Source organism: Nyctibius grandis, chromosome 5 (genome assembly GCF_013368605.1).
Source record: "Nyctibius grandis isolate bNycGra1 chromosome 5, bNycGra1.pri, whole genome shotgun sequence".
In the NCBI taxonomy this organism is placed as follows: Eukaryota; Metazoa; Chordata; class Aves; order Nyctibiiformes; family Nyctibiidae; genus Nyctibius; species Nyctibius grandis.
Window position 1 is genome coordinate 45,050,540 of NC_090662.1, and position 23,793 is coordinate 45,074,332.

Sequence of the window (23,793 nt, forward strand, 5' to 3'; positions counted from 1 at the left end):
GTGCCTCTGAGGTCTGTTTATTGTTAAAGGCTGTGTTAAGCCTGTCCAACAAGAACAATTGGAGGCCCCTTTCTGTTTCTTTCCCGAAAGATCCAAAAGACCAGAAGGCCCCCCACAACTTTGTTGCCTTCTGCAGCTGCCCCTAACTTCATGAAATTGGTCAATTGAAATCGTGGCAGGGCTAAGAGGAGGGTGTGGAGAGTTAGTAATGCATGGACCTCCATAAATACATGCACACAGAGAAATATTTAATTACATACCTCCCATTAATAGCCTAGAGGTATAGCTGTGATGGTGTTGGAGGGCTGCAGCTCCTTCAGCCTATCTGAATAAGGTGTACGGATTATTACAAGACCGAAAAAATCAAGGTGAAAACAGGGAAAAGACTATGAAAGTACAACAGATTAATACGTGGCTAAGAGACTGGTGCCGTAGGTGGGATTTCGGGTTCGTTGACCACGGGGCGGCTTTCATGGCACCGGGCCTGCTTATGCCAGATGGGGAACAGCTGAATCAGAAGGGGAAAAGGGTTATGGCCCAGAAGTTGGCAGGGCTGGTTAAAAGGTCTTTAAACTAGGTTCGATGGGGGAGGGGGATAAGACCAGGGCAGCCACAAATGAACTTAGGGGTGACAGGCCTGCGTCAGGGGCAAGGCCGCTAGCCCAGCTGAAGTGTGTTTACACCAATGCACGCAGTATGGGCAACAAACAGGAAGAGCTAGAGGCCACTGTACAGCAGGAAGGTTATGATGTGGTTGCCATCACAGAAACGTGGTGGGATGACTCTTATGACTGGAGTGCTGCTATGGATGGCTATAAGCTCTTTAAGAGGGACAGGCGAAGCAGGAGAGGCGGTGGGGTAGCGCTGTATGTTAGGGAGTGCTTGGACTGTGTGGAAATTGAGGAAGATGGTGAGGATGACAAGGTTGAATGTTTATGGGTGAAGATCAGGGGGAAGGTCTGCAGGGCGGACTTTACGGTGGGAGTCTGTTATAGACCACCCAACCAGGATGAGCAGGCGGACGAGGCGTTTTACAAGCGGCTGTCAGAAGCCGCCCGGTTGCCGGCCCTTGTACTCATGGGCGACTTCAACTTGCCGGATGTCTGCTGGAAATACAACATGGCAGAGAGGAAGCAATCTAGGAGGTTCCTCGAATGTGTGGAGGACAACTTCCTCATGAAAGTGGTAAATGAGCCCACTAGAGGAGGGGGCCTGCTTGACCTGTTGTTTGTGAACAAAGAAGGACTAGTGGGAGATGTGAAGGTCGGTGGCCGTCTTGGGAATAGCAACCATGAAATGTTAGAGTTTTCAATAGTGGGGGAAGTAAGGAGGGGCAAGAGCAGAACTTCTGCCTTAGATTTCCGGCGGGCAGACTTTAGCCTGTTTAAGAGGTTGGTGGACCGAGTCCCTTGGGAGTCGGTCCTGAAGGGCAAAGGAGTCCAGGAAGGCTGGACATGCTTCAAAAGGGAATTGCTAAATATTCAGGAGCAGGCTGTCCCAGTCTGTAGGAAGACAAGCCGTCGGGGAAAAAGACCGGCCTGGTTAAACAGAGAACTTAGGCTAGAACTTAAGGAGAAAAAGAGAGCCTATTTGCTCTAGAAGAAGGGTCGGGTAACTTGGGAGGTCTATAGGGACGTGGCCAGGTCGTGTAGGGAGAAGATTAGAAGGGCCAAAGCTCAATTAGAGCTTGATTTGGCTGCTACAGTCAAAGACAACAAAAAAAGCTTTTACAAATACATCAACAGCAAAAGGAGGGTCAAGGAGAGCCTCTACAACTTGCTGAATGAGGAGGGTAGTGTAGTGTCAGGGGGTGAGGAAAAGGCAGAGGTGCTCAATGCCTTCTTTGCCTTGGTCTTTAATGTCAAGATTGGTTGTCCTCAGGAGACTCAGCCCCCAGAGCCTGAAGTTAGGGATGGGGGGCTGTGTGAACCTCCCATGATCCAGGAGGAGACGGTTAGTGACCTGCTGTGCCAGTTGGACACCCACAAGGCTATGGGCCTGGGTGGGATTCACCCTAGAGTAATGAAGGAACTGGCAAATGAACTTGCCAAACTACTCTTTATTATCTACTGGCAGTCCTGGTTAACTGGAGAAGTTCCAGCTGACTGGAAATTAGCAAATGTAATGCCCATCTACAAGAAGGGTCGGAAGGATGATCCAGGGTACTATAGGCCTGTCAGCCTGACCTCGGTGCCAGGCAAGGTGATGGAACAGATCAACCTGAGTGCCATTACACGGCACATGCAGGACAATCAGGGCATCAGGGCCAGCCAACATGGATTCATGAAAGGCAGGTGCTGCTTGACCAACCTGATCTCCTTCTATGACCAAGTGACCCGCTTAGTAGATGAGGGCAGGGCTGTGGATGTAGTCTATCTAGACTTCAGTAAGGCATTCGACACTGTCTCCCACAGCATCCTCCTAGACAAACTGGCTGTCCGGGGCTTGGATGGGTAGACTCTTAAATGAGTTAAAAACTGGCTGGATGGCCGAGCCCAGAGAGTGGCGGTGAATGGGGCAAAGTCCAACTGGCGGCCGGTCACTAGCAGTGTTCCCCAGGGCTCAGTTCTGGGGCCGGTGCTGTTCAATATCTTTATAAATGATCTAGATGTAGGGATTGAGTGCACCCTCAGCAAATTTGCAGATGACACCAAGCTGGGTGGGAGTGTCGATCTGCTGGAGGGTATGAAGGCCCTACAGAGGGATCTGGACAGGTTAGATAGATGGACCGAGACCAATGGCATGAGGGTCAACAAGAACAAATGCCGGGTCTTACACTTTGGCCACAACAACCCCATGCAGCGCTACAGGCTGGGGGAAGAGTGGTTAGAAAGCGGCCCGGTGGAAAGAGACCTGGGAGTGCTGATCGACAGCTGGCTAAACATGAGCCAGCAGTGTGCCCAGGTGGCCAAGAAGGCCAACGACATCCTGGCCTCTATTAGGAATAGTGTAGCCAGCCGGTCTAGGGAAGTGATCGTCCCTTTGTACTTGGCACTGGTGAGGCCGCACCTTGAGTACTGTGTCCAGTTCTGGGCCCTGCACTTCAAGAAAGATGTTGAGGTGTTGGAGCGAGTCCAGAGGAGGGCGACCAAGCTGGTGAAGGGTCTGGAGGGTCTGACCTACAAGGAATGGCTGAGGGAGCTGGGGTTGTTTAGCCTGGAGAAGAGGAGGCTCCGAGGTGACCTTATTGCAGTCTACAACTACCTGAAGGGAGGTTGTAGTGAAGTGGGAGTTGGCCTCTTCTCCCGGGCAGCTAGCGATAGGACAAGAGGACACAGCCTCAAGCTTCGCCAGGGGAGGTTCAGGTTGGACATTAGGAAGAATTTCTTTTCAGAAAAGGTTATTAGACATTGGAATGGGCTGCCCAGGGAGGTGGTGGAGTCACCATCTCTGGATGTGTTTAAGAAAAGACTGGACATGGCACTTAGTGCCATGGTCTAGTTGACAGGGTGGTGTCAGGGCAACGGTTGGACTCGATGATCCCTGAGGTCTCTTCCAACCTGGTTGATTCTGTGATTCTGTGATTGTTTACAATCTACAAAATATTTTCTCTGTAAACCTACCTAAATCTGAGTTACAAGACCTTAGCTCTTAAAATATATGGTTGTTCATATGCTCTTGCATGTTCATACAGTTTGGTTTAGGTTTGAAAAAAAATTCAACCAGCTTGTAGAACACTTGGTGAGACAACACAAATCCAACACAGACTGTCCTACCAGCCCAAGAAGTGATGAGACTTCAAATGTTACGCCAGGAGTGCTAACCCTATAGCAGCTCTCCAGGAGCTCAGGAAGGTCCTCCAGTGATTTCAGGTTATCAGATAATGCCAAATGGCTGAGGAGGGAGAGAATCAATACATACTCAGCCTTGGGATTTCCAAATCGTACTTTTGTTACACATCAAACCAGGTCAGAAGGTCTGCTCTGCAGCAAGCTGCTGTTCAGGAACTTTTTTTTTCTCCTGCTGAGGTGCAGTTTTCCTAATTCTGTTTATTCCTTGAGTAATTCTGAAATGGAAGCAAGGTCCTGCAAAATAATTGTAACTGAGCTGGTATGACTAAGCTATACCGTAGGAAAATCAGCTGAACAGCAGATTTGTATTTTGTCAAAGCTATGATTTTTATGGTTGACACAGGTTTTAGGAAAGCTGTTCTGCAGCATCTCTTCAGATAAGACCTACCATCAAAGAATGGTTTGGCAGTCAACCAGAATGGAGCACACTCAAAGAAAAGACAGCAGTGTATCTGGAGTGTTTCTCCTTGCTGATATGCATGGCAGATGCTTGTTTCATGGTTTACCCTTTGTCAGCCAGCTGTGATGTCAGATAGAGCTGCACCTTATGAAGCAATTTCCCTTCCTGTTACTTTGACACTTTCATGTGCTTCCACATCCAGAGGACAACCTCTGAAGAACTGCTTGCCAGTATTACCTCCACCTAAGAGATTTTTCTTTTAAAAACTTAAAAAAAATAGTACTGAAAGCATTGAAGAATTATGAAAATTGCATTTTTCTTCGCTGCCTTGTTCTTACTGGGTCTCTTCGCTTGCTGTCATGCTTATCCACAGTATCCGTTGCCTGACATAGAAGATGCAAAGTTCATTGATGACTGTGTGAGAGCTCACAACACGTTTCGATCCAAAGTGAATCCATCAGCCAGCAATATGTTTCGCATGGTAAGGAGGAGTTTGTGATCTGTTTGAAAATTAATATAGATTGTGCTGCTGATTTAGCCCATCTTATTCTTCATCTCCTTTGTGCTTTTCTTTCCCTTTCTCTCAATGATTTCTGTGCTATATATGTTAGTTCTTTGTAGGAAGTGAAAAAAGACATTCATTTTCACAGTATTATTCAGTTTTAATGATTTGAAGGGAATTCTTTGTTCAGGGTCAAATTGCTACTCTAAACTTCAGCCAGAGCAAAGGGCTATATTGCAAAAAATAGTGTTCAGTTCTCAGCATTTCATTTACGTCTTTCTAAAGAGATAGTAATCTGTTTTATGTTAGTCCAGGTTCATACAGGGAAGCTGTTTGGTATTAAAAAGCTCCTGAATAGGCAATCTGCACAACAGGATTTGTTGAAATCTGTCATCCCCCCTTGTTTCTTCCAATCTAGAACATGTGTTGAAGAAAGGGATTTGCCAGGACATCCATTTAGATACCTGATCTTCATTTGCTGTAGCAGGGGTTGAAGAGTAGGTATACTAATATCTGGGCTGGAAAGCAGAGCTTGCTGTAAATACAATGGATATCAGAACAGGCCATGGATAGGTCCCAGCTTGTTTGGTGGAATACATAAGGAAAAAGGTAGATAGGTAGCTGAGGGAGGTAACCCCAGTCAGTTCATGTCATTACTCCGAGCCCTCCAGCAGTGCCGCGTTGCTGGAAAGGAAGTTAAATGCATAACCGCATGCACAATATGAATCATTTCTGTGAAAGGAAGTTCACAGTAAGGGAGTAAAATTCAGACTACTCGTGATTTTAATTTCTTGCCATTTTAAAAAACAATGTTTAATATAAAATGCTGGTGCACAAGATCCAGCAAGCTTGGAATAACAGCAGGACAAATATATAGAAACCTCTTGAATCAAAGGTGTTGCATTGTATTTAAAAGCTCTTGATGGATTTTTCTTGTATGATTTTTTTTCAGCCTTGAGCTCATGCAAGTTTTTATCATCCCTAGCATCATGTAGCAAAGAGCTGCATGGCCTAACCACAAACTATGAGAAGATATCTCCTTGCGTTTGATTTGGACCTGTCAATTCCTAGCTTCATTTGTTAGTGTCTGGTCTTTGTATTGGAAGGAGCAAGCAATCACTGCTTATTTACCTACTTCACACAAGATGTCCAGCTGTCTCTGGTCAAATCTGCAGAGCACTCTGTTGCTTAATAAAAGCCCTCCATACTTGAGGATGATCATCTTCCTCCATGTTCTCTCTGCCCTTTCCAGGTCTAGTGTCCCCTTCTTAAGGTGGGGTGCTGCAGGACTTCTACAGTGGTGTAATTATATGCCCGGTTTTATTCTCCATTCCTTCTCAAGGAATTTCTAACATGTTATTTGCTTTTTAGACTACTTCTAAACATTGATTTAGAAGTGGCAATAGCCAGCTCCAAACCTGTCATTATGAACACAAAGTCAAAATTGTTTGTTTTTTCTTAAAACAAACAACTTAACTTACATTTATCTGTACTGAAATTTACCTGCCATTTTATTTCCTGGTCATTCAGTGGCATAAAATCTTTCTGCAAGTCTCACAGACCGGTTTCTCAAATTATCATTTGTGCCACTTAGGATGGGAATGGTTCCTCCTCAGCCCAGCAGAGGTGAGTGAGCTTTTTGTTTGCTTTGGCCACATGCTGAGGAGGGAGAAGAGCAAAGAGGCAGAAGGAGCTGGGGAAGGGAGCAGCTGTGACTCTTCTCCTCTCCATCCTGGCCAGCAGAACAGACTATCTGGTCTAGTCATAATTGCAAAGTGCAAATCCCTGGACAGCCAACAGCTCCTAGGCACAAAGTCCCTTAAGCCTCTCTACAGCTGGGGGTTTCACCCAGTTACCTCCTCTCAGGTGTAGCAGCTTAAAGACTAGAGTAGTCCAGCTCTAAGTATTTTAACAAGTCAAGTACCACAGGATAGTTGACAGATGCTACGTGTCCTGCAATATGTAAGGCAAGAAGAAGAACAAAAATTTGGTATGGGAGTAGAAAAGGGGCAAAGAATCCTTACAAGTTTCTGTTTAAAAATGTTTGAATTCAGCTAAGTCACTGCAATGCAGGTTATATTTTCTTCCTTTTCTACAGTCCTGGGACACTGCTTTAGCTAAGGCTGCCAAAGCATGGGCAAAGAAGTGCAAGTTTAAGCACAATATCTACCTTAAAATGCCGAAGAAGGTGCACCCCACGTTTACTCCTGTTGGAGAAAACATCTGGACTGGCACAGCCACCATCTTCTCTGTGGATGCAGCTCTCAGTGACTGGTTTAATGAAGTTAGCAGCTATGATTTCAACACTGGTAGTTGTACTGGCATGTGTGGTCACTACACCCAGGTGAGTCTTACATGCCCAACGATGTAATTGTTTCACAGAAAATCCAAGACCAGGCTTGGAACAGACTGCTTTGGGACAGGAATTACAGCAGGGCTTTTCACCCCCCAGTTTATTTCTGCATGAGATGATTGGAAATAAATATTCCAAGCCCCAGGGATGTCCGAGTCCTATTTCCAGTAATGGTGGAAAGGGATTATCCCCTGGCAATTTCATGTTTCCAGAGGAGCCAGATAATAAATTGAAAAACATCTATCGATCAGTTGTTTGTCTCAGCTGCCCTTTGGGTTGTTGATGTTGCTCCTGTGTTAGCTGTTTTAAACTTCCACAAGATCCTTCCCTTCCCCTTCCTCCCTTAATGCTATTGCTTTTTAAGTCTTTGTACAGGTGCATTACATATTTCCCTTTGCCCTTCAGGTCGTTTGGGCAGAGAGTTACAAAGTTGGCTGCGCAGTTCACTTCTGCAATACAGTTGAAAATTTTCCAGGACTCTTCCGAGCAGCACATTTTGTTTGTAACTATGGGCCAGCGTAAGTTAATTATGGCGTTTGGGGTTTTTTTTATTTTTTAAATGTCCTATAACTGACCTGGTATCAGATGCCAACAATGATGGAAGCAGTTGTAACAAATTTCAGAAGAAGCTACATCCACATGTCACCAGTCCGAGGGAAACTTCCCCTGGCCATTGAGAGCAGAAGATGCTGGACATAGCTGGAGCTGCAGAAAATCCCTTTCTAAAAAAGCAGGCAAGCAGATCATAGCTGAGAGCATTCACCATAACCAAGATGGTGGAATAAAATCAGTTTTGACTTCAGTCTCTGCAGGAAAAGTGAGGAAGGTGCAAGCTTTCCACTTGAGAAAGATTACATCTTTCTATGGCCCCACCCGAACTTCAAACAAGACATTTTAATTGAAGAAATAAAAGGAAGGCAGTCCTCTAGTTTATCTTGTACCTTGCAATTTCTGGACTTACCTGTTACAGATTTGTTTTTAAAATACAGGTGGGTAATGAAGGACTAGAGACAGATTCTTGTATGATTACACTGAATAATACAGTATTGCCTGAGAAGTCTCATTAATTTGAAGTGGCGAGAGTCACCAGGTAGCTTCTCCCCATGCCAGTGAAAGCTTTAATCTGATCTAAAAGGAATTTCAAACAATTGCAATGATCAGGTTTTGGATAAAGGGATTCCCCCTCCCCCCACCCCCAATAGCTTTTAATGATAAATTATTCTAACAATCTGATGAAATGTCCTCAAGTTGCTCCAGGGGAGGTTTAGATTGGATATCAGGAAAAATTTCCTCACCGAAAGGGTTGTCAAGCATTGGAACAGGCTGCCCAGGGAAGTGGTGGAGTCACCATCCCTGGAGGTATTTAAAAGACAAGTAGATGTGGTGTTTAGGGACATGGTTTAGTGGTGGGCTTGGCAGTGCTACGTTAAAAGTTGGACTTGATGATCTTAAAGGTCCTTTCCAACCAAGACAATTATAGGATTCTATGATTTAAGTTGCTTTTCAAATGACTGAGCTAACAAAATACTGTTCTTCTGCTTTGCAGGGGAAATTACCCAAGAAAACCATATAAAGCAGGATTACCATGCAGCGGATGCAGTAATGAGAAGTGCGTAGACAAGCTCTGTGGTAAGACCAAAGTGATCAACTAAGAAAATTGCATAGAAATAAAAGTGGCATAATTATTAGTGGAAATGTGCGCTTGCAACCCAGAAGGCCAACCGTATCCTGGTCTGCATCAAAAGCAGCGTGGCCAGCAGGTCAAGGGAGGTGATTCTGCCCCTCTACTCCGCTCTCGTGAGACCCCACCTGGAGTACTGCGTTCAGCTCTGGGCCCCCAACATAAGAAAGACATGGAGCTGTTGGAACGAGTCCAGAGGAGGGCCACAAAGATGATCAGAGGGCTGGAGCACCTTTCCCATGAAGACAGGCTGAGAGAGTTGGGGCTGTTCAGCCTGGAGAAGAGAAGGCTCCAGGGAAACCTTAGAGCAACATTCCAGTACCTGAAGTGGGCCTACAAGAAAGCTGGAGAGGGACTTTTTACAAGGCCATGTAGTGATAGGACTAGGGGGGACGATTTTAAACTGAAAGAGGGTAGATTTGCATTAGATATTGGGAAGAAATTCTTTACTGTGAGGGTAGTGAGACACTGGAACAGGTTACCCAGAGAAGTTGTGGCTGCCCCCTCCCTGTCAGTGTTTAAGGCCAGGTTGGATGAGGCTTTGAGCAACCTGGTCTAGTGGAAGGTGTCCCTTCAACCGGGGGGTTGGAACTAGATCCTTAAGGTCCCTTCCAACCCAAACCATTCTATGATTCTATGATTCTATGATTCTATGATTCTATGATTCTATGAAATATAACTAGCCAATTTGCACTAAGTACATAGTGGGTCTGTAGCCCACCACATAGCAACACTACCAAAGCCTGGTAAGAATGGTATAAGAAGGAATTAATTGAAATATTTTACTGTTGAAGGCTCTCAGAGGTAGAAGCCAGAGTTGCTGATGAAGAGAAGTATCAGTTAGACTACTTTCCGCCTTTTATCTGATCAGGAAGTCAAATCTAAAGCTTTAGCCCCAACAAATATTCCCTGTCTTGTTCTTCTTTCCTAGCAGAAATAGTATGTTTAACTTCTGCTTTCTTGCTTGTTTAGTATGTCCGATCACATTTTCCAGACAACTATAGTTTTGGACCACTAAGAATTGTATACTGAAAAGCACGCTTATTTCTAACTTCTGCAATTTTCTGAAATACAGCAGTGAGCCTTGTTTTTTCCACAGCATTTTGCAGCTGTGGACCTTTATGTCATTATACCTAGTTCCAAGTTAGTCAGAAATAGTGTTTTAAATAAACAGAGATTAAAGGACATGCAACAATGTCTTGAATCAAATATGAAATTTATACAGAGGTTTAATGGGGATGGTCTCTACTAGCCAGGCTCTAGATAGTTTCAGCTGTAGAAATAATTGAGCATTTGGTACTCTTATTTCCGTCTGTGATATCCTGTCTGACTCATCTTGAAGTCTCAGACTCATGCATCACAGGAAAACTAGAAACATCTCAAAGACTAGGGGGAGGGAGAGAAGGAAGAGAGCTTTTAAAAATTAAGTGCTAGATCCTACAACCCGTTTTACCATACTCTCATATAGGGCAAATCAGCAATTCCAATAGGATGCATGTAGGCAATCCTGCAAATGCATCAAAGCTCTTAGTAAAGGTGTACTTCTGTGAGAAATTTAGTAGTTATATTTGTCTGTCTGTAACTACTTACATTTGGTTTGTGTATCAATTTTAAATACATTCCATGTTTTGTTTTTGTTTGCTATTCCCTCCTCCCCATGACACAAATTCTTCGTAATACACCTGCTTCTTTTCTGCTTGCTTCTCTTTCAATTCAATAAAATATACAAGCCCCACGCCAGCTGGGAACCTGCTCTTGTTGGCCTGCTTCCCCCTTGCAGGATGTTTTAGGCACTGATTGGCATCGTCAGTGCAATCAGCCAGGCACCAGCAATGGCTTACCTCTGTACATTAAGAACCACCACTGAATGATACTCACATTTATCACAGAATCACAGAATCAACCAGGTTGGAAGAGACCTCAGGGATCATCGAGTCCAACCGTTGCCCTGACACCACCCTGTCAACTAGACCATGGCACTAAGTGCCATGTCCAGTCTTTTCTTAAACACATCCAGAGATGGTGACTCCACCACCTCCCTGGGCAGCCCATTCCAATGTCTAATAACCCTTTCTGAAAAGAAATTCTTCCTAATGTCCAACCTGAACCTCCCCTGGCGAAGCTTGAGGCTGTGTCCTCTTGTCCTATCGCTAGCTGCCCGGGAGAAGAGGCCAACTCCCACTTCACTACAACCTCCCTTCAGGTAGTTGTAGACTGCAATAAGGTCACCTCGGAGCCTCCTCTTCTCCAGGCTAAACAACCCCAGCTCCCTCAGCCATTCCTTGTAGGTCAGACCCTCCAGACCCTTCACCAGCTTGGTCACCCTCCTCTGGACTCGCTCCAACACCTCAACATCTTTCTTGAAGTGCAGGGCCCAGAACTGGACACAGTACTCAAGGTGCGGCCTCACCAGTGCCAAGTACAAAGGGACGATCACTTCCCTAGACCGGCTGGCTACACTATTCCTAATAGAGGCCAGGATGTCGTTGGCCTTCTTGGCCACCTGGGCACACTGCTGGCTCATGTTTCCTCTTCTGATCTCTTTACAGAAAATGCGGAACGTGAGAAGCTGATAAGTATGTATCAAATTGTTCTTAATCGCTTTCCTGTAAGTATGGCTAAGTTTGATGGGTCTTAACACCTGTTTCTTCACTGTTTTTTTAGACTACATCTACTGGTATCCAGACTGGGATACACAGCCCCAGCCACCACGGCCCCGTCCCCCCAGGCCTCCCGTGCCACCGTACATCCCACCTGCTGAGCATCCACGTCCCTCTTGTGACCAATACTGTATTAGTGTTTCAATTTTAAGGCCACTGTTTTTGGTACTGAGCACTGGTGCTGTTCTTTTAGTACAACAGCGGTTTCCACACACATTTTTTTATGAGTAACGATCAATTTAGATACTGATAATGATCCTACCACTGTATTACTCTCAGAGAATTGCACACATTTAAAAAAACACTTGGTCATCTCTCCATTATCCTTATGATGTTTATCCAGCATAGAAAAGGCTTATTCTTCACTCAAGGTGAGATACATGTGGCTGTGCGTAGAGTTAGTATAATTTATTGGCAGTAGCTGCAACATGCTTCTATGTCTGTATGAGCCTCTTAGCTCTGGCTCGGGTAGGTTGCTAGAGGGACCACGTAGGCTATATATTACTGTATATGCTAACGAGCCTCCTGGAAACCTGGGGCGTCACAAAGAGATGTCTGAAGCGGCACACTGTATCTAAAAGAAGCAATAACTCATCTTCATTAACCTTCAATTACCCCAGACATTGTTTTCCCTGATAATGGAAATTTAACTGTATGTATGACTTTTTATTAACAGAAGGAGTAAAGCTTGTCCTTTACTATATTTAGCCTATGTGTATCAGTCTCCATTGAAGGTACTCTGTTGTCAGTTGTACTATTCTGTTCTTCTCCCAGTTAAGCTTTGTCCTCCATAGCTAGAAGAATATCAGGGAAAGCTGACAGAGCAAGGATTAAGATGGGGTGTCAATAGGGAGAGCTTAATTTTAGGATGTGAGATGGTAACAAAATCTGAAATGTAGAGTAGATGACAGCCATCCTGAGCTTGCAGGCAGGGGAAGGAGGGGAGCAGGAGGAAAAACAGGAGAGGGAAGATGAAATGGGCCCAGGACAGATTCTGGTTCAGAAATGGAATATCTCAGACTCATTAAAAAAGCCCAAACTGTTGATGGATTCAGTTTGGTTTTAGAGACATTTAGCCCTCAGCCCCTATTGTTCCTATATACATTTGTTAGTAAGGGAAACAAACCTGTCTTTCAAGCTGAGAGATGCTGTCTGACATTAGCAATGCATAACTGTGTTATCAATATTTAAAGCTGTTTCTCCTCCTTTACCTTGGTCCTAATGTTTTGAGAACGCAGTGACTCAAATTCTGAGCCACATTGCAGCTCTGAAGGAGCATGGCACCCCACAGAATAAAAATGAGCCCCAAATGTTTGGGCTCCTGTCATATGCTGCAAAATGTCACCATATAAGAAGATACATATTTAATTTCACAATTGTCAGTTCTTGTCTGCTGCCACCTTTTATATGTAGCAACAGCAAGTAGGCTGGGGGTGGGCAAGTGTTTGGGAGGGGACACAGCTGGGACAGCTGACCCAAATTGACCAAAGGGATATTCTATACCATATGACATTGTGTTCAGCAAAAAAAAAATCTGGGGTAGAGGAAGAAGAAAGATGGGCGGCTGACTTCCAGGATGGCCATTGCTCAGAGACTGTCTGGGCATCGGTCTGCCATTGGGAGTGGTGATTGATTGCCTTTGCATCACTTGGAGGTTTTGTTTGTTTGTTTCTCCCCTCCTCTTTCCACGCATATTAAGCTGTCTTTATCCTGACCCACGAATTTTCTCACTTTGCCTCTTCCTGTTTTCTCCCCCCATCCTGCCAGGGGAGGGGGAGTGAGCGAGCGGCTGTGTGGGTGCTTGGCTGCTGGCAGGAGTCAACCCACCACATTATTCTGCTCTAAAAAGTGGTCTATAAGGAGAGTTGTGAACATAGTGGTTCTCATCCATGATTCCATCAGAGGGCCTTTTCACCTGTAAGCAGTCTCCCCATGAATAGCTGGAGGTGTGTGACCCACAGGACCTAACGTGTGCTGGTGGGGCTGCTGTTGCAGGCTCACAGTGTGACCCCAGACCACCAACCTGAACATGGCCTTGCCACCAGCCCCAACACCTACAGGACTGCCTGCACAGAAGTGATACTGGGACCTACACCCAGGTGTTCAAAGGATGCAGATTCCTAAAATGACACCTGGAGTGGGAGGAAATCCAACCTCATTCCCACAGAGATGTCCAGGTTGGGACTGTGGAAAGGGCCTGAGCTTAATGGACAGGTGATAGTCAAGGGCAGTGTGAGGAAGAGGGTGGTGATAGTGGTGGGTCTGGGCAGGGAGTGTTGGGCACCTGAGGCAACATGCATGGGACATCAGCTCCCAACTCCTGGCTGTGAAACCCAGTGTGGCTGCTGGGCATCCGGCATGAGACAGCACCAACCTTCATAGCACCCAACTCTGATGGGAACTTGAGTTGCAGTGAATGAATTATGAATTGCTAAATCTTGGGAGGAGAAATTGATAGCAACACGTAGCATAAGCGTGTGATCACAGAAGAAACCCATCAATAACTACAGCATATTTAAATTGCAGTTCTCAGCCAAATTTACCCTTCCAATAACTCAATGTACAACCAAAGTGACTGTTCATACTGTAGTAAAAGTCATAATTCAAATCAATTATTTCTCACAGCATTTTGGCTCAGAGTAACAGCCTTAACAGCAATGCTATTCTCACGAAAAGCAGAAAATTTATCCAAAACTTTACTGCAATCCATAGTGATTGCTATGGATGGGATGGTGGGGGCCAAAGAAACAAAAACAAAGAAGCTCAAAGGACAGGAGAGAAGAAGCTTGCCCACCACAATTAAAGAAAGAAGAAAAAAAGAGAGAGACAAAGCTGCCACAGCTCTGATGTGAACTTGTAGCTTAATTTCCTTATTCTCATAGCAACGCTCCTGAAGTATGACTCATTTCCTGTTAGCAACGCCATAGTCCGTTACCATGGCGAAGATAAGTCCAGCCCACAAGCCTTCCAAGCAAAACGCTGCTCATGGAGCTAAAACCACCTTGTACAGCTGAAACACTCTGCTCGTAAAGCTGGAAGAGCAGAGGCTGAGAATTATGGCACGGAGATTTTCTGCTTGTGTGCTGGCTTTACTGCACTTCTGTTGTTCCTCTGACTCTTATGAACCACCGACACTGCCTGATGTTAGAGATCCAATATTTATTGAGGAATGTGTGCGAACCCATAACAGATTCCGGTCTGGAGCGAATCCACCAGCCAGCAACATGCTCTACATGGTAAGGGTATCTTCGCAATTTAAGTGCAAGTGTGTAGCACTGTGATCGTGTTTATGATTCTCAAAGATTGTTTTTGTGATCAAATGTAAAAAAAAAAGGAAAAAAACCCCAGCCTCCTGGGGTCATAAGAGCAACTTCTTTTTAAAGCAGAGAAAAAGGAGCTGATTATCAGATGGCTTTATGTGATCGGGTACATGCATAGTTTTGCCTGGCTTAATTTCCTCATTTGAAACCCAAAATTTCAATCCTCAGCCTAATGCTGTCGGTTTGTGCTGTGAAAAGCCTCCTCGTTCCAAGGCACCACAGCTCAACAGCCCAGGGTGTAATTTATGTGCCGACCTAAGCACAACCTTTCATACTTGAGTCGGCAAGGGCAGAGACTGTTGCCAAACGATGTTGAAGAGCTTTCTCTAGGCTTTCTTTGCAAGGCTCTCACGGACTGAGCCAACAGAGCAGCTGTTCCTAGGTGCTGGGGCTGCAGGGGAAGCCAAAAGGCAACAAGTGCAGCAGGAGAGAGCGCTGGAGGCATCAGGTTCCGCGCCGCTCTGACCCCCTGCCTTCTCCCTGGCCACATCAGGGGTCAATATCTGCAGCCACCATGCAAAAGGCAGCCTGTCATGATTCAAAATATACCGAAAAGTGGCTACCTCTCATTTCAGATGGCTCATGACACTTGTCTCCCTGCTGGGTGGCACATGGAAAACCCAGCAAGAAGGAAGCTGTAAATACGTACCCAAAGCTGGGTTTATGGCTGAGAAGCCTGACTCTAATTTGTGAGATGTTCAATTCCAGTAGCTTGGGAGCAACATCCATCACCTTTTGTGCTTTGACTGGGTAATACTTAAGATACCGTGTTTCTTCTTGGGATAATCTTCACAGATCTCTCAGATGGACCATAGCAATTGTCCTAATTCTGATCTCTTTCCTTTTGCTCCTCTTTCTTACTATCTATCTTGCATGGTCACCACCAGAAGAGGACATAATCACATCTGTAATTAGCAACACCCCAACTGAAATAAAAAAACCCCTCATTTTCCATTTCTGGTTGTCAAACACTAAAAAAGAAGTGCCCATTAGGGAGGGGTAAGTGAGCAGCGAGCAAGCTCGAGTTGCAAGCCTGACAGGAAACAATTTAGTTTCTCTTCTAGATGTGTCTTTCACTTCAGCTTTCTTAGCCAGGCAACCTGAACTTCCAGTATGTATTGCTCCAGATGCTGTTTTTTAGATTGCTTTACTGGCCCTACACCAACAAAATCTTGATATGATGTATTAAAAGAGCAGTATTCGTCTTTTAAAATTGTGCCTAATTTTTCCTTTTGAAAAATTAAAGAACTGAAATCTGAAAAAAGGGCTTAAGAAACAGATAAAGATTATTACAAATAAAACAAGAACTAAATCATGGTAAGTTTCTTTTATAACATTGCAAAAATCATAGTCTTAAGTATGACTTCTCCCAGGAAGAATTTAATGTGGAGAAAGCAGTACAATACATTATAAAATCTATTAAGAAGATAAAAGCATTGGAATTGAAAACAGCATATTTCTTCATTTTTGAATGGCCTTTAGCACTTCAAAAATGAGGAAAAGAATATGACTTCTTTATTTCACAGGGAACTTCTGTTTGCTGCAGATAACTGTCCACCTAGACATGGAAAAATGAAGACTATGAACTCAGGGCATTTCCACCTTTTGGAAAAATAGTTTTTAAAAGAAAATACAAGACAGAAACTCCTTTAACCCAAGTAACAAAGCCCAACCCTCTGTACTTGTAATACATTTATTATAAAATGAGAATGCCGATTTAACATTTTTACCTGACAAACGTGACCCCTTTCCTGTTCACCCAAAGCATTGCTTAGGTCTGTTCCAAGGCTCTTCAAAGCCCACAGAAAGAGTCTCACCAGCTTCATCAGGGCTTCACAACAGTCTCCTTTGACTTCCTGCTGCCTCACATCACTTTTCACTTACCATACCTTCTGTTTTCCATCCCTAAATCAGCAAGCAACTCACCTGAGTTATAAAACCAAAACTGAGAAATAGTTCATGGCAAAAAAAAGTTGTAATGACTGTTTTCTCAAACAGCAATGATATCTACATGTAAACCTCCCTGTCCTGTGCATTTTCTCCCATGCAATTTAGTCCAATCTTTTTGCATGAATGTAGTTTCATAAGCAAATAAGGGGTATTACTATAGCGAAACTAAAGATCATTCTGAACTATCAGTTTCTGCACATTGCTTTTTCAACTGTCAGCCAGTTTAAGCACTCACACAAAAAGAGGAAAGTATTTAACATTTAAATGTATTAATTTACCTTTAAACTTATTATTAGGCATGTCTTTAAGGAACTTAAAACTTATTATTAATACTATTATCGGATGAAGGAGAAAATAGATGTGCAGACTCTTAAAAAGCAGAATGTGAAAAAAAAAGACCATGAAGCACTAAGGTGCATCCACTGCTGTCATACATCTTTCAGCATGGTCTTCTCCTTGTGACCTCAGAGCATTGCCAAAATATAAACTGCAGCCTCTGTCTTAACTTGCAGTAATGCCCGGCCTGGAACACAACTTCTGTGCAGTGCCAGATTTTGTTCATTGTCCCTAAAAGTTATCATCTAAAGAAATATCAACTGCTCACTTGAAATAAGGTCCCCTGCCCCAGGTTTACCTTTAACATTCAATACACTGAGCTCCTAGGCAAATTATTTATGTGTTAGTTTTGTGGGAAAATACAGCCCCCCAAATGTGAGCCATAGGAATAAATGGAAGACATAGGTTACAAAGTATTTTCAAATCTCTGTATATGTATTTTGGTATGATCTTGCAATTTTTAATTACATATTGGTAGCACAAACAATACACAAATTCTTTCAGACTTATCTATGGTACAAAAATGCTATATTCTGTAAAACAGCCATAAAATCTAACAGCCTTTTCCTTAGTCACTGTTACTGCTCCGTTCTAAACAATTGCTCTAGTGACTCTATTGTTTGCAGAAGCAACTGAGATATTTTAATCCATATAGAAAAGGACAAATAAAAAAGTTTATTTTTTTAAAAAGTCCGATCCAAAATAGTTCAGCAGTGTCAAAAAAACTTCATTTACATGACACAAAGTGTAACTAGAACTACAGGCATACACTCGTGGTACTGCATTTTCCAGGAGGTACAATACTATGTTTGCACAATCAAGTTGTGTGCACAAGAAAACCCAGCAAAAACAGACACTACCTCCAGTGCAAAAAAAAGACACTTACATAACTTAACTGCTTAAATAACCACTTTCTGCAGGATTGAATAGCAAGTGAATGAGTGATTCCACAAATATGAATTCAGCACTAACATTTGAAGCCACCAAACAAAAAAGATGCAAACCAAGGGACTGAGTTTAAACTCTCCCAAAAATTGCAGCGTGCTTGTGAACTGACCTGCAAGCAGTGGCCTCAGTACATGAGGCTGCACAAGACTCCAATCTGATTGGTATGGTAAGCAATCCCCCAACCCCCAGGTTACCTCTAAATTCACTGTTTAAATTAAGCTAAAGTTCTCTCATGGCCGGCACACCCTGGAAATGCACATTGCGTCCCAAACACTGCATTTGACTGACATACAGCTCTTGGTGTCCAACAAACCAGTCAGCCAAGATCACCCATCACCCAAAAACTTCCTCAAGTTCAATGAGTGACTAAGTTCAAATCAGAAATGAACTTACAAGCCAATTTACCATGCAGCTCTGCAGGTCTCAGCAGAAGCAAAAACCAAATGAACCTGAAGCATATATGCTACTGACATCCAGCTTCTCCTGAAAGTTCCTCTGAATTACTGCATTGCTAAGATACCAAAGTGATTTTTAGTCATCTTTATTTTGCAGAGTTGGGATCCAGATTTGGCAAAGACCGCGAAGGCGTGGGCAAAGAAATGCATGTTTAAACATAATACGTACCTCAAAAAGCCAGGGCAGGCTCACCCCAAATTTACCCCTGTTGGAGAAAACCTCTGGACTGGCTCACTTTCTATTTTTACTGTGCAAGGAGCCATCACCTCTTGGTACAACGAGGTCAGCGCCTACAATTATGCCACCAATAACTGCAGAGGAACATGCAGCCACTATACGCAGGTAGGCATTGCATTTCTCCATCTAAACTGTGAAGCACTGCCATTTTGACACGGAAACTCTGGATTTCTGGTGAAGATTCAATGAACTGTTTTCCAAATCTTGTAGACTTATTTTCTGTTTGTGTGCATAAGATGTTCTCATGTCCCCATTTTATGGAGGAAAAGAGTCACTGCATTATTTTTTTTAAATATGCCAGTTGTATTTTGTTTCCAGGAGGAAAACAGGACAGCTGTCAAGCAGTCAGATTTAGCCAAGCAGTGGCCAAGAACCAGGCCACAGCAATGGCTGTGGGCTGCAGTGCGTGGTGGGAAGAGGTCCCAGCTCTGGCAGGCAGTCTCCACGCGGCACCACGAGCCATGCCAAGGGCAATATTTTCTGCGGAGATACACATATGTGTTTAGGACTTGAAGGGATGAGCTGAAGCTGGTGGGGTGTCTGAACAACACATGCAGGTTCTTGCTTGCAGAGAAGATATTTGGATGAAGGAGCCATGGGAGGTGACAGCCTGTTGCTTTTTGACCTTGCTCACACAGACATGGCAAGAGTCAGCATCTGGAAACTGCAGTGAAATGCACCTTACCTGGCACTAAGGCGCAGTGCAGTTTACCACATTGTTTGTAAAGGAGCAGCTCAGACAGTTGCATGGGGCAGAATGAGAAAATATTCTCATTTGGAGTCAGCGGTGAGTGACTGTAGCTAGAAGCTGGAGGTCTGCCCAGCTTTGGGAGGCATCCTTGGGTCTGCACCTTTGAGGAACCCCTTGTTCCTCTCCCTCCTTCCTAGCTGTGGAGAAGCAAAGGTTCCCCCAGGTACAATTACTGCAGTTACCACAACCACATCCCCAGCATATGCCTCAGCTGGTGGCTGCTTGGGATGAGGAGGGTCCTGTGATTTCACCCTTCACTGTCCTCAGGGATGCAGTTGTCTATGGCTGGCGTCAGGAGTAGCCTCTGCTCTGTCGCTGCACTGAGGACACCCTCATGAGCCTGAGGATTGTCCCTTCTTACCAGAGCTGGCACTAAACAGCCACAAAAAGAAAGGGCCAGGAGTGCTCCTCAGACAATTCGCTGTCGTGAAACAGAGGAGGGCAGGTCATCTCCGTAACACTTCAGATGCTGAAGCAAAGCCTTTGTCATCGGTGTACCTGTCTGTCTTTGCAGGTTGTTTGGGCTACAAGCTACAAGGTTGGCTGTGCTGTCCACTTCTGTCCCAGGGTGGCCTACTCCACCATAACCAACGCAGCACACTTCATCTGCAACTACGGGCCGGCGTAAGGTTTTTCATTACAAATATTTCATAGGGTTTGGGTCCTACCCCTTCCCTCCCACAACACGCAACTTTATTAGATCAATCCATCTATTCATGTGTTTTGTGGGAGGAAATGGTCCCCAAAAGAGAGAAAGAGGTGCACTTCTGTCCAACCAGCTTTTTTTTGCTAGATGAGGGCTATGTATTGGAGCCAAAAAGCAGTGGCGTTGGTAGAAAGGGTAAAATATAAGATGCTGACATTAAAATACTGAAGTGATCATTTGAAAATTAATCCCTTGCTCCTGGATGCCAAGATGGCCCTAGACGGTTTCCAAGGTACAAGCCCAAAGTTTGAAAATATTTCCATACATGCCTGCAGAATTAAGCCTCCAGGTCAATGGTTTGGACAAACACTGAAGTGTGCAATGCTTGCAGCTGCAGTCTTAGCAGCTGAGGGCTGCTCGTGAGGCTGGGGCTGCTCAAGGCAAAATTTAATCCAGAGGTCCTTCATATGCGTAGTCAGCAGGATATCCAGCTAGGATGGATGTTTTTTACCCTTCTCCAGCTAATTAATGCCACCACAGTCTAAATACAGCTTTAAAAGCTTTACAGGCATACCATGTTGGGCCAAGGCCAGGCCAGCCCATAAACTTGAGCAAGTTTGGCATTCTTGTTCCCCATGCTTCATCCTTGGAAGAATATGTACCCCTGACCAGATACCTTGAAATTACACAGCTGCTGCTGTGCCAAAGCAACAAACCCACTCTCCCAGAAGCCCCACACCCAAACAGGCTGAAGGACCATTGCCTCTGCTGGCTCTTGAGCCAAAAGCCACTGATCACTCAGGTCAGCCTCTCCTTTCCCTTCTCAGCACTAGCTGTGCACCGCACCATGCTAGATGATGTTAAAACCCTGTGCACAGGCAAGGAGGCCTCCACGCTGCTGGGAGGTGCTCTCTGTCCCTCGAGCCTCCCAAAGACATGAGCTACGCCTTCCTCCTTCTGCCCCTTGGCCAATATCTGTGTTGTGCAGAGGACCGAAATCATGCTGGATTGCTTGCCCTGCATTGGCAAGGACCCCATGGGGAAGAGGAGCGGTGCTCTCACCCTCAGCAGCACCCAGCGGAGCAGGCAGGGTACTCTCTGGGGAGTTGAGAGGCTCTAGAGAGGGCTTTAAAGCTGGGCCCTTCCCTGCTGGGTGAGGACACCAAAAACAGGCTGTTGCATACTAAGAAGTGGGGTAATGTCACGACCAGCTATTGTTTTTGAGAAGCAGCAACTTAAGTTCTGTATTTATCTAATCCTTAACTATTTTCAGCTCTGCCAAGGGCCAAAGCAAGATGCATGTACAATTTCAATTCCTAAAGTGAATATACTCCAAAGGATTTTCTTCCGCTTAGACCAAGCAATGAAAGCCTCACCTTGCTGAAAGTAATGAGGTTTTACCACGAAGTTTAGCACTGCTGAGATTACGTGCATATAAATCCCTCTCAGTGTGTTTATGGGCAGTTTGAGGCACGCTATAAATCTCGCCTTGTCCATGCTCCAAGAAAAGCGAAGCACTGAGCTGTGTTTGGTGCAGTATCAGATGGGGGCAGGTGATACCGAGCCAAGAGCCTGGGCAGAGGTAGCTGGTGCCACTCACGCCGCTGGCAGAGGGAGGGAGCCGGGGAGACACACATCACTCCTAAAATATTTACCAACAAACTGATGAGATCACTACCTATGAGGGATTCTCCAGCACCAGATTCCTCTTCGAGGTTGAATATACACCTACATACACAGTAACTGAACCTGCTTTTGCTCCCATAGCTAGAGCCAGCTTTGAGAGCCCACAGTCTCCACACACGCAGATTATCCAGCTTTGAGACTATTTTAATTCCCAGGTTTGCAATACTGCTGTCTCCAGGTTCCTGAACAACTGGGTGCCTCATTACACTTAATCTCTTCTGCTTCGCTGCATGTCTTGGGCACAGGCCACTCAGACAGGGACCGTCCAAAAACCATCTCCCTATCAACACAAGTGAAGCAAAAAACCCAGGTTACAAACTAATTAGTGGTAGGTATTAAGGTGCTTCTCCCAAGGACGGTTTAAGAGCAGTGTTACTTTCCTTTGCAGTGGGAATTACCCAGTGCGCCCATACAAGACTGGAGCAGCATGCAGCGGCTGTAACGGCGAGCAGTGTGCCAACCAGCTGTGTCGTAAGTAGAAGACAACCAGCCCTCCTCCCCAAGCACATGTAGAAAGGGAAAGAGCACACACAAGAGACTGGCAGGAGGCAGGCACAGTGCTCTCCTGTTCCTAAATATAGTCTGAAAAGCTGCAGTCAGCAGCCAAGTGAGCAGCAATGCTCAAAGAGAGGGGAGGAGGGTGAAAAGAGTCTGTTTTCTACCCCGGGGAGTGACGGGATGGGGTCTGCTCTTCGCATGCTGGAGGGTATGATATAGGAGATATAGTGGCTGCAGTTTAAGGTGTTATTAACCCCACCAGAAGTTAGTGCTTGCAGAAACAGGAAGCACAGAAGGGGATACACATCCCCTCCCAGGGGCTCCAGGTTATTACCTGGTGCATGAGCTGCACTTGAGTTGGTGCAGGTCCAAGCGAGCCTTGCCCCAGCCGTACCTCTGCGGGAGGGGAGAGCTGCCACGGCACTGCCAAAGCTGCTCTCTCCAGTGAACATCAGCCAGGCCATCTGCTTTCCCCTAAGCACTGTGAGAGAGCCAGGCTGATTTGTGAGAGCCCTTCACGGGGACACAGTGCTCAGCCTGAGCCCCTGGCAGCCCACCTGATTCTCCTGCACTTGGCTTTGCAACGGCTGGATGGAGTCAGGAGGGGAGGAGACCTTCTGCAATTCCCATAAGAAGGACAGGGCACTGTGCTGAGGACATCTGCCCAGGGGGAGCGGAGGGTACGGTCATGCTTTTCCCCAGCACTCGACCTCAGGTGAACTAACAGAGTGGGAAGGTGGCATTAAAACACCAGCACCGCAGGAAAGTGAGGGAGTCCCTGACGCAGGGACTGTTTAATGTTAGCTACAGGCTGAGGATCTTAAACACGAGGCAGTGGGCAAAAGCCAAAGTGATCTTGGGGAAGCACATCTGGAGGAGTGAGTCCTCTCCATGCCAGCCACTGGTGGGAGGAGAAGTCAACATAGTGAGATCAAGTACTCCTCAGCAAAGCCCTGAGAGTCACTGCAGGGCTCTCCCGAAGTCAGCAGGTCTTTGCTTCTTCCTGGAAAGAAACACAGCTCCCATAGCTGTATTTGTGAGCCCATCGTGAGGCTCACACTTCATTCCCTTTTGCTTAGACTCAAATTGTTTATAACGTGTAAGTCTGCTTACGTTCACTTCTTTTCTCTCTCCAGAAAATGCAGAGCGTGACAAAGTCATTAGTAAGTACCACCAGAATTACTGCTTCCATTTGTTGCCCTTGGTGCAGTTATACTTGAAAACAACTAATTTGTTTTGTTTGCAGGTGATTCCAGGTGGCATCCAGACTGGGACAGACCTGCATGTGACGAGTACTGCATCACTGTTATTGCTTTAAGGCCATTACTCCTCATATTGACAATTCTGGCTGCCTGGCTCCTACCAAAACACTGGTCTGTAGCACCCGCCAGTGAGTGACACACATGCAGAAAACCACAAGAGCACTCAGATCAGCTCATCCCTTCCCTGCACATAAGTTGTTTGCATCCACAGGTGATTTAGAAGTACAGAAATACCGGCTTGGTTGCCACATATATAAATAAGAATTTAGAATATATGTAAAAAAGGAAATGGCTGTGTTTTCACTTACTAGTGTCA

At 45.1% G+C, this 23,793-nt stretch overlaps 2 protein-coding genes across 2 annotated transcripts; both read left to right on the forward strand.

Moving 5' to 3' along the window:
• The first annotated feature begins 4,492 nt into the window (after nt 1–4,492).
• On the forward strand, nt 4,493–11,618 carry LOC137664206 (glioma pathogenesis-related protein 1-like). Its single transcript, XM_068402052.1, has 6 exons — nt 4,493–4,672; nt 6,792–7,037; nt 7,452–7,564; nt 8,593–8,675; nt 11,277–11,303; nt 11,392–11,618. The coding sequence occupies exons 1-6, from the start codon at nt 4,493–4,495 to the stop codon at nt 11,616–11,618; spliced, it is 876 nt and encodes a 291-aa protein (XP_068258153.1).
• A 2,793-nt stretch (nt 11,619–14,411) lies between these two features.
• Nucleotides 14,412–23,684, forward strand: LOC137664133 (glioma pathogenesis-related protein 1-like). The gene is made up of 6 exons (XM_068401903.1): nt 14,412–14,623; nt 18,494–18,739; nt 19,900–20,009; nt 22,106–22,188; nt 23,352–23,378; nt 23,462–23,684. The coding sequence occupies exons 1-6, from the start codon at nt 14,444–14,446 to the stop codon at nt 23,611–23,613; spliced, it is 798 nt and encodes a 265-aa protein (XP_068258004.1). The 5' UTR covers nt 14,412–14,443; the 3' UTR covers nt 23,614–23,684.
• The last annotated feature ends 109 nt before the right edge of the window (nt 23,685–23,793 follow it).

Bases quoted from the DNA above. Each gene is read 5' to 3' on its own strand.
- LOC137664206 (XM_068402052.1), top strand. From the start codon at position 4,493: ATGAAAATTGCATTTTTCTTCGCTGCCTTGTTCTTACTGGGTCTCTTC. The intron at 7,038-7,451 runs GTGAGTCTTACA...TTTGCCCTTCAG, and splicing joins TGTGTGGTCACTACACCCAG to GTCGTTTGGGCAGAGAGTTA. The intron at 11,304-11,391 runs GTATGTATCAAA...CTGTTTTTTTAG, and splicing joins GGAACGTGAGAAGCTGATAA to ACTACATCTACTGGTATCCA.
- LOC137664133 (XM_068401903.1), top strand. From the start codon at position 14,444: ATGGCACGGAGATTTTCTGCTTGTGTGCTGGCTTTACTGCACTTCTGT. The intron at 14,624-18,493 runs GTAAGGGTATCT...TTTATTTTGCAG, and splicing joins CCAGCAACATGCTCTACATG to AGTTGGGATCCAGATTTGGC. The intron at 18,740-19,899 runs GTAGGCATTGCA...CTGTCTTTGCAG, and splicing joins CATGCAGCCACTATACGCAG to GTTGTTTGGGCTACAAGCTA.